The following is a 15,796-nucleotide window of genomic DNA, read 5'->3' as shown; positions in this document are numbered from 1 at the left end:
TCAGATTTCTTGGACCTGTAGGGCAGTATGAGTCAAAGTAGACCTCTGGGTTTTAGATATCCATATACCTTAATTACCTAATTCTCTATTCTTTAGCAATTCCAAGCCTTAAATTCCAGGATGCTTGGGGAGCCAATCTAACTTCCTTTGGCAGTACTCTGATATACTGCTTTATTTGGGAGTCTGGTTTGACGCATCATCCGATTCTCCCATTTGCTTAAGATTTCTGTGGCTTCTTAAAACCTGGGATTTCTGAGATGAGAATTTGAGTGTCACAGGGAGATTAGCCCCTTTAGGAGGTTTTGGAGTGGTCCAATGCACTTGTGATATGTCAGCTGCTTCCCAGTTGGATTTTAAGAGATGGAACCTGGGCCATATAAGTGGAAGAGCCTAACAACAGACCAGGTCAGTCTGGGGATTGGAAGGTGAGAGCTGTCAGAGATCAGCAATCTGGAGGATTGTCTCCGGGGAAAGCTGAAAAGAAGGAGGGCTAGTTTGCTGACTTTTCAGCCTCTCAGCACTGGCTCTCTGGCTAAGGAAAGGGCTGAGGGCCAGGAAGCCAATGGAGGGGCTAGCCTGCTGACCTTCCTGGGCCAGAGAGTTTCCATCTTTGCCAGAAGGGCTTGGCTACACTTGCAAGTTGCAGCGCTGGTAGAGGCTTTCCAGCGCTGCAATTAGTAACCGTCCACACCTGCAAGGCACATCCAGCGCTGCAACTCCCTGGCTGCAGTGCTGGCTGTACACCTGGTCAGGTTGGGGTGTAGCGATTGCAGCGCTGGTGATCCAGCGCTGCTCATCAGGTGTGGACACACACCAGCGCTTTTATTGGCCTCCAGGGAATAAGGAGATATCCCAAAATGCTTTTAACTAAATTACTCTCTTTGTTTTGTTATGCAGCCTCTCTTTGTTTTGTTGTGAACTCCGATCGGAGCTCCGTTGAACTGCTTATCTAAAAAAACAAACACTGATCACAGCAAACAGGAGCTATCTGTACCTGGCTGTGAACGATCAAATGAGAGGCAGGGAGTGAATGTTTGCTTGACAGAGAAACAGCGTTGGATGCAGGCTGTTTGCAATTAAGACTAAGGGTTCGCGAACATTTTGTGATTTTTTCAATCCAGGAAGCTAACACACAGTGTTGGCTCCAAAAATCCTCTCTCTCTCTCTCTTCCCCGCTCCCTGTCACAGTACACCACAGGGAGTGAGTGAAACAGCGGGGAGTCCATGTTGGAGGCAGGCTGTTTGCAATTAAGAGTTAAGACTAAGGGTTCGCGAACATTTTGTGATTTTTCAATCCAGGAAGCTAACACACAGTGTTGGCTCCAAAAATCCACTCTCTCTATCTTCCCCGCTCCCTGTCACAGTACACCACCCTCCACCCCCCTCTTTTGAAAAGCACGTTGTTGCCACTTGAATGCTGGGATAGCTGCCCATAATGCAGCACTCCCAACAGCGCTGCAAATGCTGCAAATGTGGCCACACACCAGCGCTGGTAGCTGTGAGTGTGGCCACACACCAGCGCTGTTCCTGCACAGCTGCATGACCAGCGCTGTAACTCCCAGCGCTGCAACTTTCAAGTGTAGCCAAGCCCGAAAAGGCTGGAAAGGGCCGAAGGCTGAGAGCAGCAGAGAGAGATACCTGCTGGCTCTCTGAGCCGGAGAGCTGAGCTGGAGAGCCAGAAGAGGACTAAAGACTGGGGGAGGCATGGTGAGAGACACTGAGCCGTACTAGAAAGGCGAGCCTGGTGAGAGATGTTGGAGCTGTACCAGAGAACCTGAGTATGGTGAGAGATGATGGGGCCATACTTAGTGTATTCATAGACTATTGGGACTTGGAGACTGACTGTACTATTTGGACTTTGCTGGGGAATTCTGGATTATGGTTGTGGGACTGTTGTTATGGTTTATGTGCACAGAGCTTTATTTGGTAATAAACTAACCCTGCAAAGGTTAGGTATCCTTGGAAAGTCTTTGTGGACTATTTCTGAGATGATCCACTGAAGGGGAAACAGGCATGTGCATGGGATGTGCTGCGGCATGACGCTGGTGGGCACCCTAAGGGGCTGCCCCATGACAGTTATAAAGACCCTTGCAATTATTGCAGAGCATTCTCTGATGCAGCTCCACTCCAAACGCACAATGTCATATTTTTCAACATTCTTTTTTAATGATACCTGCAGAAGTTTGAGTGGATATCTTTTGTGCACACAGCATAGGTAATTGTGCACACAGGTGCCACTTTTTATGTGTGAATGTTGGTTTTGCACAATTACAAGGTGCACTAGCAACTTTTGTAGTCTCAGTTAAGGAGGATTCCTGAAAAAGTAACCTGGGGTCTTTAAGTCAGATTTCTGCAGCTTTGCTTAAAAGCACAGACCCAGGCGCTATACAAATGAGAATCATCTCACTGTTATTCTTACAGATTTGGGGAAGGGCCTAATCATAGGAACTTATAGAAATGGAAAGACCTGTAAGACCCAGTAGCACTTCCACCTGTTATTGCTGGTTTGTTCCCGCCGGTACCTGAGTCATTCCCTACACTGAGAAACAGGAAGTGTGTGTCTGTGTGCAGGTTCTAGGGTGCTTGTTACGCAAATGAATGGATAAGACACCACACTTACACAAGTTACAAATCCTTATAGCTCTCGTTTCAGGGCAGGTGAAATCATCATAATTATGGAGCAAATAAATGTAAACTCTATCCAGAGCACTGAAATAAATCAGTTTTTAAAAGTCAAAGCAGATCTGATGGCTCCACCTTGTTCTCATTTCCTTGTAACTGTGATTTTTTAAAAATAAATATTGGCATTTGGGAAGGTTTAGGGACTGGCAGAGATGGAACTGAAGTCCTTGCTTTAGCTACAAGCTGCTGCAATATGACCTTCTCTTATACGTGCTCCACCAATGAACACAATCCTGACATGGAGGGATCACCCTCTAGAAGAGTGAATGGAAGCTCATGCTTCAGGCCAGCTTAGCCCAGACCCGGTCTTTTTCCAAGCAAATGTGACCAGCGTGCCAAATTCTAACAACATGTTGAGGCTGTCTTGTGATGTGGATTCTTTTCTTTTCCATCAGGGGAAGTAAGCTCCAAAGTAAGACCCATCAGATTCTTTTCAATAGTCACAAAATGCACCAGAGCTCAGGGGCTCGTCTGCTAAGTCCACTTTGTCATCCCTGAGGGACCTTATGGCAGTGGCCTAAATAAGAGCTACTCCCTTGCACACTCACCCTGTGTCTGAGCAGAACTTGGATGCAGTCAGGATGCAGTATGGAATCTGGTCCTAGTGTTGCAGAGATGAAATGGCATTTCCCATTTGCTACATAGCAGCCAGCAACCATATGGGTCAGGCAGGAAGATGGGAATGACTGGGGTATTCCAGACTTGAGTAGCAATATCTCACCACCACCTCCTTGTTGACTGCAAATATATTTGGTGCCTTTGTGTGTTTATGTGTGTACAGCCTAGAGGAAGTATTGTCTGGCTGCATTATGGCCCCTTGTATGACATGCTGAACTCCATAGTTGGAGAGCGAAGTCATATCAGAAAAGCACGAGGAGCTAGTTAGGGAGATCCAACTAATGGTCATCAAGGTGGAGTTTCAAACCAAGTTGTGTCTATACTGGTGATTCCTTTACTCCCTGTGTATTTTTCTTTCTGTGGTTCCTTCAGGCATCCAGTACACCAAGTATGGCTGTCGGAGGAAAAGCGATAACCGGATGGTGCATCGGAACTTCTGTGATAATGGCAAGAAACCCAAGCCGATCCGAAGGCGATGTAACCCGCAGGAGTGCTCCCAGCCAGCGTGAGTTCTTCCCCCTACGCTCATGACACTCTGCTATGCCTGCAGGAAGGTGCTCAGGGTTAAAGCTGGAGGCTCTGGTCATTTTCATTATTTGAAAATTGTTGTTTTATTTTAAACACCCCCCACCCCGATCCCACCCCCATCCTGAAAAGTATAAAATCTTGGTGACCCAGTACTGTCCAAATAAGGCAGGGACATGTGCGAAGGAACTGACAATGACTTAAATCATGGAAGGCATAACCATTCCTAATGGGTTATGCAGGCTGTCATAGAGGGACCAAGACAAACTTGCCATTGTTTGGCCTACTGGAGTCCAACACATTAGATCAGCACAAAACCCAACTGTAAGGCTCAGAGAGACAGGTTCTCAGCTTCTGTAAATCAAGTAGTTCCACTGAGTTCAGTGGAGTTATCCTGGTTGACACCTGCTGAGGATTTGCTCCTTAATCTGAAGTCTATGCTGCAGCTAGGAATATGAGCTTCCAGATCTCTTCCAAGGACTCTCAATCTGTGATCTCAAAGCTCCAGAAAGATAAGCCAATCAGAATCTGAAAAAGTCCAAATATTCTCCCCCTCAGCCTGTTGACAGTGCTGTATTTTAATGATTCAGCTGGATGGCAGAGGAATGGGGAGCCTGCAGCAAGTCCTGTGGCAAGCTAGGAGTTCAGATAAGGGTGGTGCAATGCATCCAGCACCTTCTGAATGGCACGAACCGGACGGTACACACCAAATACTGCACAGGAGATCGACCGGACACACGCAGGCCCTGCAGCCGCTTGCCCTGTCCAGCCCAATGGAGGACAGGGGCCTGGTCCCAGGTGCGTGAGCCCAGGTTCTGCAATGGCTACAATGTTGGGACATAGTAAAGCTTTTATTCCACAGATCTGTAATTGGTTGCTACCTGATTCAAAAACTCGAGAAAGCATGATCATCATACATCTCGGGAGCCAGCTGGCTTGCAAAAGAACCTGCTTCACTACTGTGGAAAACCCACCAGTCTTGGGTGATTGGTGGCCAGCGGCCATGCTGAGTAGCTGGGGGTTAGCACTGAAACCTCCCTTATTCTGGTGGGAGCTGAGAGCGTTTTCACAGTCAGGAGGATATTTTTATACAGAGCACACAGTGTAACATTATCCAGAGATATATTTCACTCTAAGTGCCTGATCCAAAGCCCAGTGAAGTCAATAGGAAGATTTCCATTGAATTCCTTGGGCTTTGGATCAGGCCCTAGAGAACAAGGCCTGTGGGAGGACCACATTTGTTATGGGTTAATGTAAATCACCTAGATAGCAAATGAATTTTCTAGTGAACTAGATAATTACATAGACGGCTGCTGACATTATTGTTTGGGTTTGTAGGAAGACAAGTGAAAAGTAGCTTTCTGTGTAGTCCTTTTAGAGGCAGACAGGGGTGTGTATATGTGGGCATGGTAATGCCTCTGTCCAGCCCTGAAGAAAGCTAAGTCATTGGTGGCAGAGTAGGGATGGAGGATTTGGGGGGGCGCTTATAATGGGTGACCAGTGGTATCAAACCTGGGGGAAATGCTTGGTATGTAATTCACTTCAGTGCATTTGGGAAGCCAAACCTTTCATCTCCAGAAGTACCTTTATGATATAGAGATGAAAGTCATTCTCAGTTGGAAGGTTAAGCAGTATCCAGCCAAGGGGACAAATTTCACCAGAGCTCTATCCATTGGTCTGAATACTAATTTGTGTGTGTTTATATACATAATCTTGCACATGTGCGCACACACACAGAATTCTTTTTGAAGCCTCTTGTAGCATGAGGTGCATTTCGATGTCTCCATCCCTGCTTTTTCCCCCCAGCACTGATAGGTGTATTTTTTCCCCTCCTTGGTGATTTGACACAGTGCTCAGTCAGCTGTGGAGAAGGCATCCAGCAGCGCCAGGTGGTGTGCAAGGCCAGTGACAATAGCATTGGGCAATGTGAAGATGAGAAACCAGAGACTGTCCAAGTCTGCAAAATGGCAGCGTGCCCAGGTGAGAGGAGCTGAAATGTCACTGGAGCAGACTCTGCTAGAGTCAGTCATGGAATCAAACTGAGAAACGGTCAGTGGTGTGGTACAAGTTGGACTCCTTTGCATGGTGATCTATTCTACTGATGTGTAAGGCTATGGAAGGTGATGTAGTTTACATGCCGAGGAGCAGAAGAAGGTGTTACAAGATATAAGTTAAGGATTCAGGTTGTTCCTGAAAATCCACTTCCATAGATACAGGTATTCACATATTCCCATTCGCTTCCATTTAAAACAGCCGCTGTTACTGTCTTGGTAGAGTACCTGTGCTGTGCTGCTAACTGTACTAGTCAGTAAGCCCTGATGTTCCATCAGCTTCAGGGGAATGCTAATGACACAGTGGCAACACAGCTGAAGTGACCTTGAGGACCAGCAGGGAAAAACGTTAACAGACAAGACTGACATTACCGAAATGTACAGCACTCCTGGCCTTTCCAGTTTTTGTCCTTTCTTTAGGACCAGAGATCGTGTAAAATTTTCTGATGGTGTTGCGATGTGTGAATAATTGATGATTAAGGTGAGACCATCAAATTTATTTTAATCCTTGGCCAAGATTTTTAACAGTGGTTTTGGATGCCTCCGTTTTGGGTGCCCAATCTAAGATTCCTTACAGGGGCCTAATTTGCAGAAAGCTGAGCACCTGCTCTCAGAAAATCAGGTCCCTTTTTAAGGTGGCTCAGGTTGCACACCCAAAAATTGAGGCACCCCAAAACCCTTGTTACTTTAAAAAATCTTGATGTGTGTCTCTAGAAGACAAGGGCTAGTGCAAGGAACCTTCCCCACCATACCTACTCTCAGATTCTTTTGGAAATGCCTCTGTTGGGCTAATCTTTATGCCTAAACTTTCTGGCCTTGATCTACCTACAGGAAAGCTACCAAGTATTGCAGCAAACGCAGACACCAGTGATCATGTGACTCCGAAAGTACAGTGGGTACCCCAGGATGGGCCCAAAAATCCTGTTAACAAGATATCTTCAAGTAAGTTTTCCCTCTTCCTAAGTTTGTCTCTTGGAGCAGAAGTCTCTTTACCTGCATTCCTCAGGAAGGGATTCTGCTATTAAATGTTTACAAGCTGCCTTCTTCCTCTTCCGTGACTGAAGTGGAAATAACTTAATGGAGGACACCATTTTTTGAAGGTTAGTGGAGGGAGACCTTTCTCAAAGGGAGATCAAAAGGTTAAAGCCCCATAACGGACATCAGAGGAGAATACAAGCTTAGCTTGGTTGCAGTCTGAAGTTATGAAATGCTACCATGCTAAGATGGGTGTGCTGGGAAGTGCCCCACCACCTCCCTATTTCATGCGTAGTGAGATTGAAGTTAGACCACTAACACTGTTCTTTGTCCTTCCCTAAAGTCAGCATTCAGCACTCACCTGAGCTGCCTGTTCAGAAACCAGACCTTTGCAGCACTCTGTTCAAGTGTTGTAGGTTCCCTTCTCCATTTCTTCCCCTGCCATCCTCCCTGCTCCCTTCTGTGGGTTTTGCAGTTGGAGAATGACTCAAACTCTCTTCTGAGTCTTTCCCTTGACAATTAAACAAGTCACTGAGGTTTCACTTTTGCATCTAACCCTGAAATTAGGGTGCCATCTAGTGGCCCTTGATATACAGTTGCAAGGATTTTTGTAGTATCAGAGGGGTAGCCATGTTAGTCTGTATCCACAAAAACATCGAGGAGTCTGGTGGCACCTTAAAGACTAACAGATTTATTTGGGCATAAGGTTTGGTGGGTAAAGAACCCGCTTCTTCAGATGCATGGAGTGAAAATTACAGATACAGGCATAAATATATATTGGCACATGAAGAGAAGGGAGTTATGTTACAAGTGAAGAACCAGTGTTGAAGGCCAATTTCCAATGGCCTTCAACATTGGTTCTCCACTTGTAAGGTAATTCCTTACACACGCACATGCACAAACCCCAATATTTTTTGGCAAGTGAATTCCCTTGTAAATATTGTCATTAATTTTAATGTCATTATTTTTGTGGTGGTACAAAGAGCAGTGACACGTTAGGTCAGATGGCCTTTTCCTAATCTTAGAGTTCTTGGGTTGTGTTAGGAAACTGGATAACTACATGGACAGGGAATTTGTAACTTTTAAGTTATTTCAAATCTGACATAAGGAGGTAGTGACAGGAAGTTATTGTCATTTGATGGCCTCTCTGGATTAAGCTGATAGTCCCATTCTGTTAGTGGGCAAATGTCAACATCATAAAATGATTCTAACAAATGACTTTCTTGTCATTTTTATCTGCTACTACCAAAAGTATGCTAGATTCTTGTCTAGATGTGAGGAAGACAAAGTCCCTGCCCCAGGCCTCAGTTCAGCAAGGCATTTTAACACATGCATACAGAGTAATTCCATTCAAGTCAATGGGATGTATGCTAAAAATTATGCATGTTCTTAGATACCTTGCTGTATCAGGGCTCCAAAGAAGTAGACATGAGAAGGATTAAGGGTCTGATCCAAAGCCCTTGGAATGCCTTCCATTGATTTCACTGGGCTTTACATCAGTCCCTAAATGAGCCTGGAGTCTTTAATTAGCGTCTCATCCTTAAAGATGATTCTTCCTCAGCAGCATTGAGGCCTATTGGCATGGAGGAACTTCCACTGCTGTTGATTTTACTTCTTCTGTCCTGTGGGTGGGTGGATGTCTTCAGCAGCAATGTGACTCCAGCACCTACCACTCAACGCTAACGTCATCTAGTAAAATCAAAACAACGGAGTTATTCGGTTATGTTGGTTTGTAGTGACAATTGTAGCAATGTTTATAAGGCTGCATCTGGAGTCTGTAAACTCCCTCTAAAATGCCGGCCTTATTTGAACTGGTCTCCTAAAGGTGAAAGGTCCTACATCCTATTGCTAATCCCCTCAGCCAAACATTTCACCATTTTGGTTCATTTAAGAAAACATCTGTGCATCTTTGCATGTCTTGATTTTGTTAGGAAGTGGGAGTACCAAAATACCGCAGAGAAGCAAGCTGTAACTTTGGTATGAACAGTTTATCTAATAATAATAATTAATAATTAATATTTTGGTACTTCTGTTCCACCTTTCCTTTGAGGAGCTGAGTGCTTCCAACATGCCTGAAACCAGAAAGTAAAGATGTACAGATTCAGAGAGGGTCACAGGAGAATTCACAGTTTTCAATGCTTAAATCAAGCCTTGAATTTGAAATTTGACCAATGCTAAACATGATGTAACACCAAGTGTAATATGGCATTTTACTCTGACAGCAGCTTTATGGGATAATTTTAAACCCATGTATGCAGTGATTTTGGATCGTATTTTGTGCACATTATTATTGTACGTCCTGGTTATACTCACTAGCTTCTTTATAAATGTCTTTGTCACAGAAGAGCCTTGCCTTGGGGACAAGTCCATATTCTGCCAGATGGAAGTTCTGGCTCGCTACTGCTCCATCCCTGGCTACAACAAACTCTGTTGTGAGTCCTGTGGCAAAAAGGTCTCCACCACCAGCGTGCCGCCCAGTGTAGAACAAGGTGCTTCAGAGACTGGTGCTTTCTTTCCCAGCCCAGTCACACCCCTGCCCTTTCATCCCACTGCCCGGCACCGCCCACACAGGATACAAAGCACAGCTGCCAAAGAGACAGATGCATCCCAAGCTGCTCATGCCCAGCTGCCCAGCACGGAAGGTTCAGCTGCCCATGGAACCTCTTGGGCTAATGCTGCGACCCAATCTCGGGGCACTCCAGTCGATGAGACTTCAAAAGTTGACACTTCAAGACTACTACCTCCTAGCCGGCATGCTGCAGCAGGGCAGAGTTCTGGGGAACTCTGGGGCAGCACTGCCTTTCAATGGTTTTCTCTTGCCTTGAACAAACCTGCCGGTGTAAACAGCGAAAGCGATTCCTCTGTCCCTTCCCAGGGCGTAGCACGACGGAGAAGACATAGTACGGGATCCGAGCAGCTGGGGAACAGTCTCAGGACCTCCTCCCCTGTTGTGACATGAAACATTTCCCCAATGTCTCTCTTGTTGACGGTTTACATGGGCAGAGCAGCCAAGTTTCCGAGCCACTTTCGGAAACGGATGAGACACAGATTTAAAAACCAAACAGAAGGCTACCGAAAAAACGGCTTCATTTTTATGACTTTTCAGCAGTGGCACTTTTTAATTCTTTATTGGAATAACGAAAAAAGATCAAATCAAAGGAAGAAACAAAAGGAAGAAGCAGCACTGGCCGCTGGATTGCAAATGAACCCCAAACAGTGGCTGAGCGCGCACAGCTTGTGTAGACCACGCCTGGTTACCTCAGAGAGTGGCTTGAATCAATTGGGCATTTCCTTCCAAGGTGCTACAAAGAGGTTTTTCAAGCAATAAAACAAAACTCAACCAAAAGGACCTTTGACCCTCAGCTCAGTCCTCACTCACCTGCTGCTGTTATCCATGTGGCAAGGATCACAGTGGATTCTGAAATCCTGTTGGAAATGGTGCTGCAAATAGATTTTCTACTCTTAACCTCAGCGAAGAGCAGAGCAAGGGGGCCAGATGGACTTGTACTCTATATGTGTGGATGGGGAGACCCAGTTTCAAAAGCAGGGTCAGGAGAGGAGCTGTCAGTATCCTGACCTAACTGGGAGAGGGATGGTACATGGCAGGGGTGTTTGGCTTCTCTTGGGGGTGTGTGGTCATTGGACTGCACTGTGCTCACAACCTGTCTCCAGCTGCGTAGGGTGTCCTTTCAAGACTGGCAGTGGGTGTTTGTGTCTGGAGGCTCTACCTAGTGAGGCAATGGCAAGGTCAGTCACCAGAGAAAGAGGCAGAAGTGGGGGAAGAAGTGTGGCATTACCTGCAGAGAGAACGAGGGAATTCAGTACATAAATATGTTGCAAATTCCTGTGTTTGTGAAAGAAGTATGTTTCCCTGAAGGTCCCGAGGAGAGCATCCCCTGCGTAGAACAGTTTGGTTAGCGACGTGTGGATCCGACAATGCACGTCTCTTCATTTGAAATTTTGGCTGTGGGAGTGTGTGCTTGTCCTCTAAAACTGTTCTGTAAGGTGCTGTTTTGATTCCTGCTGAGACCCCATGAGTGGAGAGGGTCCCAGAGCCTGCGTTCCAGCCCAAGCATAAACATCTACACTGCAGTTAAACAGCCCTGTGGCCTGAGCCCTGTGAGCCCAAGTCAGCTGAAACGGGCCAGCCACTGGTGTTTAATTGCAGTGTGGACATACCCATCTAGTCTGACTCTGTTCCTGCTCCCACTGAAGTCAATGGCAAAACTCCCACAAGCAGGATTAAACCCAGTCAAGCAAGGTGCTGAACATCTCCTGAGAGGGCTGACTTCAGTGGGATTTGAGGGCTCTCAGAAGATTGCAGCTGGTGTTCGGTGCTTTGCAGGAGCCAGGCCTAATCTGGACAAGATGGACACAAATAAGACAAGACAACAGTTTGGGCAAAGTCAGGTGAGGGATCATTGCAAATGAGAATAAGGTAGGCAAATTTGCTGGAATAGTAGGTGGGTTTGAAGGCCAGGCCTGGCTTGGCAGTCGGATGTTGAGACATGAGTCCGGCTGCAAATCCGTTCTCACATTTTTCTGACATTTGTGCTTACAGTGGGCTTGTTTTTGCTCCCACTGAAATCAGTGGCAAAATTCCCTGCTGTCTTCAGTGGGAGCAGGATTGCACCCCTGTAGTTGTCACTGGTGCAGGAAAGAATGTGGGTCAGCTGATTTGCAGCATGCCCTCAGTCTCTAGACTGCAAGCCTGATGGAGTTAAGGAGTGTTCAGAGCTCAGTAAGAATCAGATCCACCTCATGCCTCGTGTGAAGGGCTGAGTCCAGACCTCGTCTTGACTTGGCTGCTGAGGAAGTCCAGCCCTTTGTAGGAGGTGCCCAGCATCCTGAAGGGGTGGATCCTAGATAATCTTCCTCTTGTGTCAGAGACCAGGATGCTCACTTGCCTCAAACAGGTGCTGTAAAGAGAAACATCTTGTTGCCCCTTCTTGACGCGAGCAGCTAGTCAAATTTCAGGGCCTTGGGATGTTCCAGCTGGAAGTAACAATTGATGGAGTCTGGTATTTTCTTTGCTGCAATCTTGTTTATTTACAAGGAATGTGCAAAGCCCTGTTTCTCTGATTGCAGGAGGAATCGAGAGCAAAAGGAGCATTTCCTTAGCTTACTGCCCCAAGCCTCTTTAGCCAACAGGTCCAAAAGCTTTTTCCCACTAGCTTTGTCCGGGGTCACACTGTGCTCACAGGCTATTGCTTGGCTTTCTTGCTTTTTTGCGTGCCTCTCTGTTCTTGTCTGTCTTCAGTTTCTGTGTGTTCTCCCCTTCTCCTCCAACTCACCCCTCCACCTACACGATCCAAAACTCCTGGGTGGGCTCTGTTAGGCCTTGTTTTAAGTGTGGTCCCTTAAATGTCTCACAGCTATTTTAAGTGGAAGTCACATTCATATGTCAGTTTCAGTGAGGTTTTAACTTAACCCATAACAAGGTGTAATCCAGTCCATATGCATATATTGTTGGTTAATGCTTTTAAAGCTTTAATTTTAAATGATGTGTTTGCAAGAAGAAGGGCTCTATAGTATGAATGAAGTGCATACACACCAAAGTGACAAAAGGGGTAGAAATGCTCAACCCCCCCCCCAATAATTTGTTAAACTAATGAAATCCTTTGGAGCCTTTTGGCAGGAATGGGAAGTAGTGAAAAATGGTTCGTTCTTTCTTTACTACCTCTTACATTTTCTGTTTTTTACCTTCTGCACTGGAAGGCTTGCTGTGACATTTTAGCCAAGGGCAAAAAATGCTGAGTATCTGGGTTGGTAGTAGCGGCAAAGAGTCCTGTGGCACCTTATAGACTAACAAACGTATTGGAGCATGAGCTTTCGTGGGTGAATACCCACTTTGTTGGATGCATTGGTAGTGACTCTCTGCACCCTCACATGTGGCTGACAAGATGGGTAGGGAACCATCTCTCGGAATCTGAGACGAAGAGGGGTAGCTGGGGTGCCCACATGTTTTGGGCCTGAGTGAGGTCACTGGCAGGCACGGAATTCAGAGTCCCAGCTATATGCTTCTGAAGGCTACATTAAGTATTTAAAGGCCAGCTTAGCCCAAGAAAAGGAAGCCATGGACAGAGTGCCTAGTTGGTACGCTGTGTATGCTGTATCAATAATACCTGCCTTGTCTGTTGCAGCTGGTTAGTTTCTGTTGAAGGGAATTTGAAGCTGTTGGAGATCAGATCAACCAATCCTTGAATGCAAACTGCTTGTGACCCATTGTCCCTCAGAGACACTTTCCCAGCCCTGAGATATACTGGTATATAAAACGGGTTTAGTGAAAGCAGAAACCTGATTGGCTTACAAAGGTTCATTTAATCCAGGTAGCTAGTGCAATTTCATGTCAGACCATTGCAGACCCCTTACCAATATGTAACAAACAAGCATTCTTAAAACTAACAACACATGTAAGGAAACGCAGTAACAGGATGTCTGTGATAGAGGCATGCAGGTTTCCGGAATCATCATGGACCCTTTCATAGGTTTACTGCAGACCTTGGGCCCAATTCTGGCAAGAGCATCACCAATGTAAATCTGGAGTAACCTCATTGATTTTAATAGTTACTCCAGATTTACATGGGTGTAACAAATCAGAATCTGGCCCTTAGACGACTTCTTACTGCAAACTGCACACAACATTAGTGGCTTGTCCCTCTGATTGAAATATCATTATGAACTTTTTAAGGGAGTGCTTGAGTGTCAATGTTTGTTTATTATGCCAAAGATAATGCTTCATTTTGTGTGTTGTTTACTCTTTAAAGAGCATTATTTTCTAAGACTCTCACCTGAAGCTTACAGCTCCCACCAAGGTACATTACCTTGATGGCAACACCCACTGGGAGGAACGGGTTAGGAAATACCGCATCATCCTCCACAATTACTGTCTGTAGCCAGTGGTCATCCCTGATCAGTATTGTGAGCAGGTTTGAGTGCCAGAATACCAGCAGCTCCACTTCAGCCCCAGCCTCTGGAGAGTTTGGGGCGGGGTAGGAACCATTTGCCATCTCACCAACAACTACTCCCAGTGCACCAGCATGACTAAGGTCTGGAAACCTGTCACATGTGGAGTCAAACTGAGCCCTGATTTCAGGTCTCGGGTTCGACACATTATATAAACATAGCACATAATTAATATAAATTATGCACTAGAACATAGTACGTAATTGTGATGACTCACTGCATCAGCTCCAAAGTCGTAACGTGAACTAGTGACTTGTAGGCCACATCTGCTGTGACATTTACTTTGAATCCACAGGGAAAAGCTGAGAGGAGGGAACTGTTCCCTGGTGGATATGATAACATGCATCTCTCCTGCTAGTTCTGTGGCAACTCAATACCATGTTGGGATTAAGATGAACATAGGCAGTTTTTCAGCTTTTTCCCCGTGAAGCAAAATTTTCCCCTTAAGCGGGTTCAACACATTTGCTCTTTGCGTCCCCCAAAACCTGTTTACATCAAGCATTAAAAACCGATTGCTAACAATCATTGCTTGGGATGTCTCCAGAAAGCAGCACATGTGCAGGCCCTTGCACTTCACACACAACAGCTGTCCTAGGTGTTGTACGACTTTTCTATTGCAGCATCTGGGGGCAAGTTGTCTCAGGACTGGCTGAATGAGTAGTTTGTACCTACAGGCTTAGCAGCTACGCCAGCACACCCATTTCTGCCGCCTATGTCCCACAGTGCAGTGTGTCAGATTTGGAAATTACCCCAAAGCCCTCACTCCCTGCAACATGATAGAGCACTATAGGATGGTGCTTCAAGGAACCTGGAACCCACTGGTACAACAGTGGTTGTAAGACTGTGTGTGGAGGTAGCAAGAGAGTTCTGCAAAAGTATTGATGTTGCGAGGACAAGCAACACAACAAACCAGTTGATGCAATTGATGTCCCTAAAATGGTTTTCTTGCTTAGTGTAGACTGATCTGTAGCGAGTTGGGCATTTGTTTGATGTTGGTGAGGTCCTAATACATACCTGGTTTGCAAATCAGAGAAAACACTAGTCACCACCAGAGCTGGGCACAACAGTGAGACTCAAATGTATATGAAGGAGGTGTAGTTTAAGGTCTTGCACAGGGATGTACCAGTGTTACACCAGCTAATGACACTATGTGTATGGGGTAAGTCACATCACCAATCTCTCCATCCCACAGTAATGAAATTTGTCTCCTCCCACCTCTGCCATTCCCACCCACAAGAAGATTGTATGTTGCAGCCGATACCTAACAGGGTGAGTGGAGCTGGGACTTGGGGTGGTTTCCTATCTCCTCCTTGGCCGATGAACACGTCAAATCATTCCTGTGATGTAAACTTGTCCAGTGTTATGATGTATAAAGTTTTGTACATATAAGATTCAGAGCTTTTTAATATTTATTAATTTTGTTGTTGTTGGGTTTTTTTTTTTGAAACTCTTAATGTAAAAAATCCATTCAATGCCCTCACCTTTTTCTGTTGGTTTATTTTTGAGGGCAGTGGGGGAAATATACCATGTGAATAATGCAACCTGTGTGTGGTTATTGAGAAGTGGGTTGAGCAGTAGCAGGGGTCCTGGGCAATAGTCCCAGATTGTATCTCTCTGCACGTTATGCAAGAGGGGAGGAATGGGCAGGAAGTAGATTTCATTCTGGGTTCAGGATATGGGGAGGAAGATTATAAAAGTGATGGGAAAAGTCCCATCATTAGATGAAGTAAAATGCCAAGTGCAGAGGCCCATTGCACTAGTTTGTAGAGCACTTTGAGGTCCTTGCATGGGCTTCATCTCCACTGCCTTGCACCTGTTTAAAATGAGTATGCAGTACTACTGAGTCTGGATTAGTGGAGTGTAACATCCAAAGAATGAGCTTTGTCCATATTTCTATCATTAGGGGACTGTGTTCAATAACCCTTTCCCCACCTCCAGTCCACCTCTCTGGCTGGGGTATAAATCCGAGGCAGTATCAG

General features: G+C 45.7%; 1 protein-coding gene across 1 annotated transcript in view; it reads left to right on the top strand.

The window, feature by feature from the left end:
• Nucleotides 1–10,913, top strand: part of ADAMTS14 (ADAM metallopeptidase with thrombospondin type 1 motif 14) — a 97,120-nt gene extending 86,207 nt beyond the window's left edge. The window contains exons 18-22 of the mRNA XM_045024598.1: nt 3,673–3,805; nt 4,416–4,623; nt 5,676–5,805; nt 6,708–6,818; nt 9,194–10,913. Of these exons, the coding sequence (XP_044880533.1) occupies nt 3,673–3,805; nt 4,416–4,623; nt 5,676–5,805; nt 6,708–6,818; nt 9,194–9,810 (1,199 nt within the window). The 3' untranslated portion in view covers nt 9,811–10,913. The remainder of the gene's footprint in view (nt 1–3,672; nt 3,806–4,415; nt 4,624–5,675; nt 5,806–6,707; nt 6,819–9,193) is intronic.
• Nucleotides 10,914–15,796: the final 4,883 nt, after the last annotated feature.

The sequence above is a fragment of the Mauremys mutica genome, chromosome 7, assembly GCF_020497125.1.
Source record: "Mauremys mutica isolate MM-2020 ecotype Southern chromosome 7, ASM2049712v1, whole genome shotgun sequence".
Taxonomy (NCBI): domain Eukaryota; kingdom Metazoa; phylum Chordata; order Testudines; family Geoemydidae; genus Mauremys; species Mauremys mutica.
This window is presented reverse-complemented; position numbering and strand designations above follow the sequence as displayed.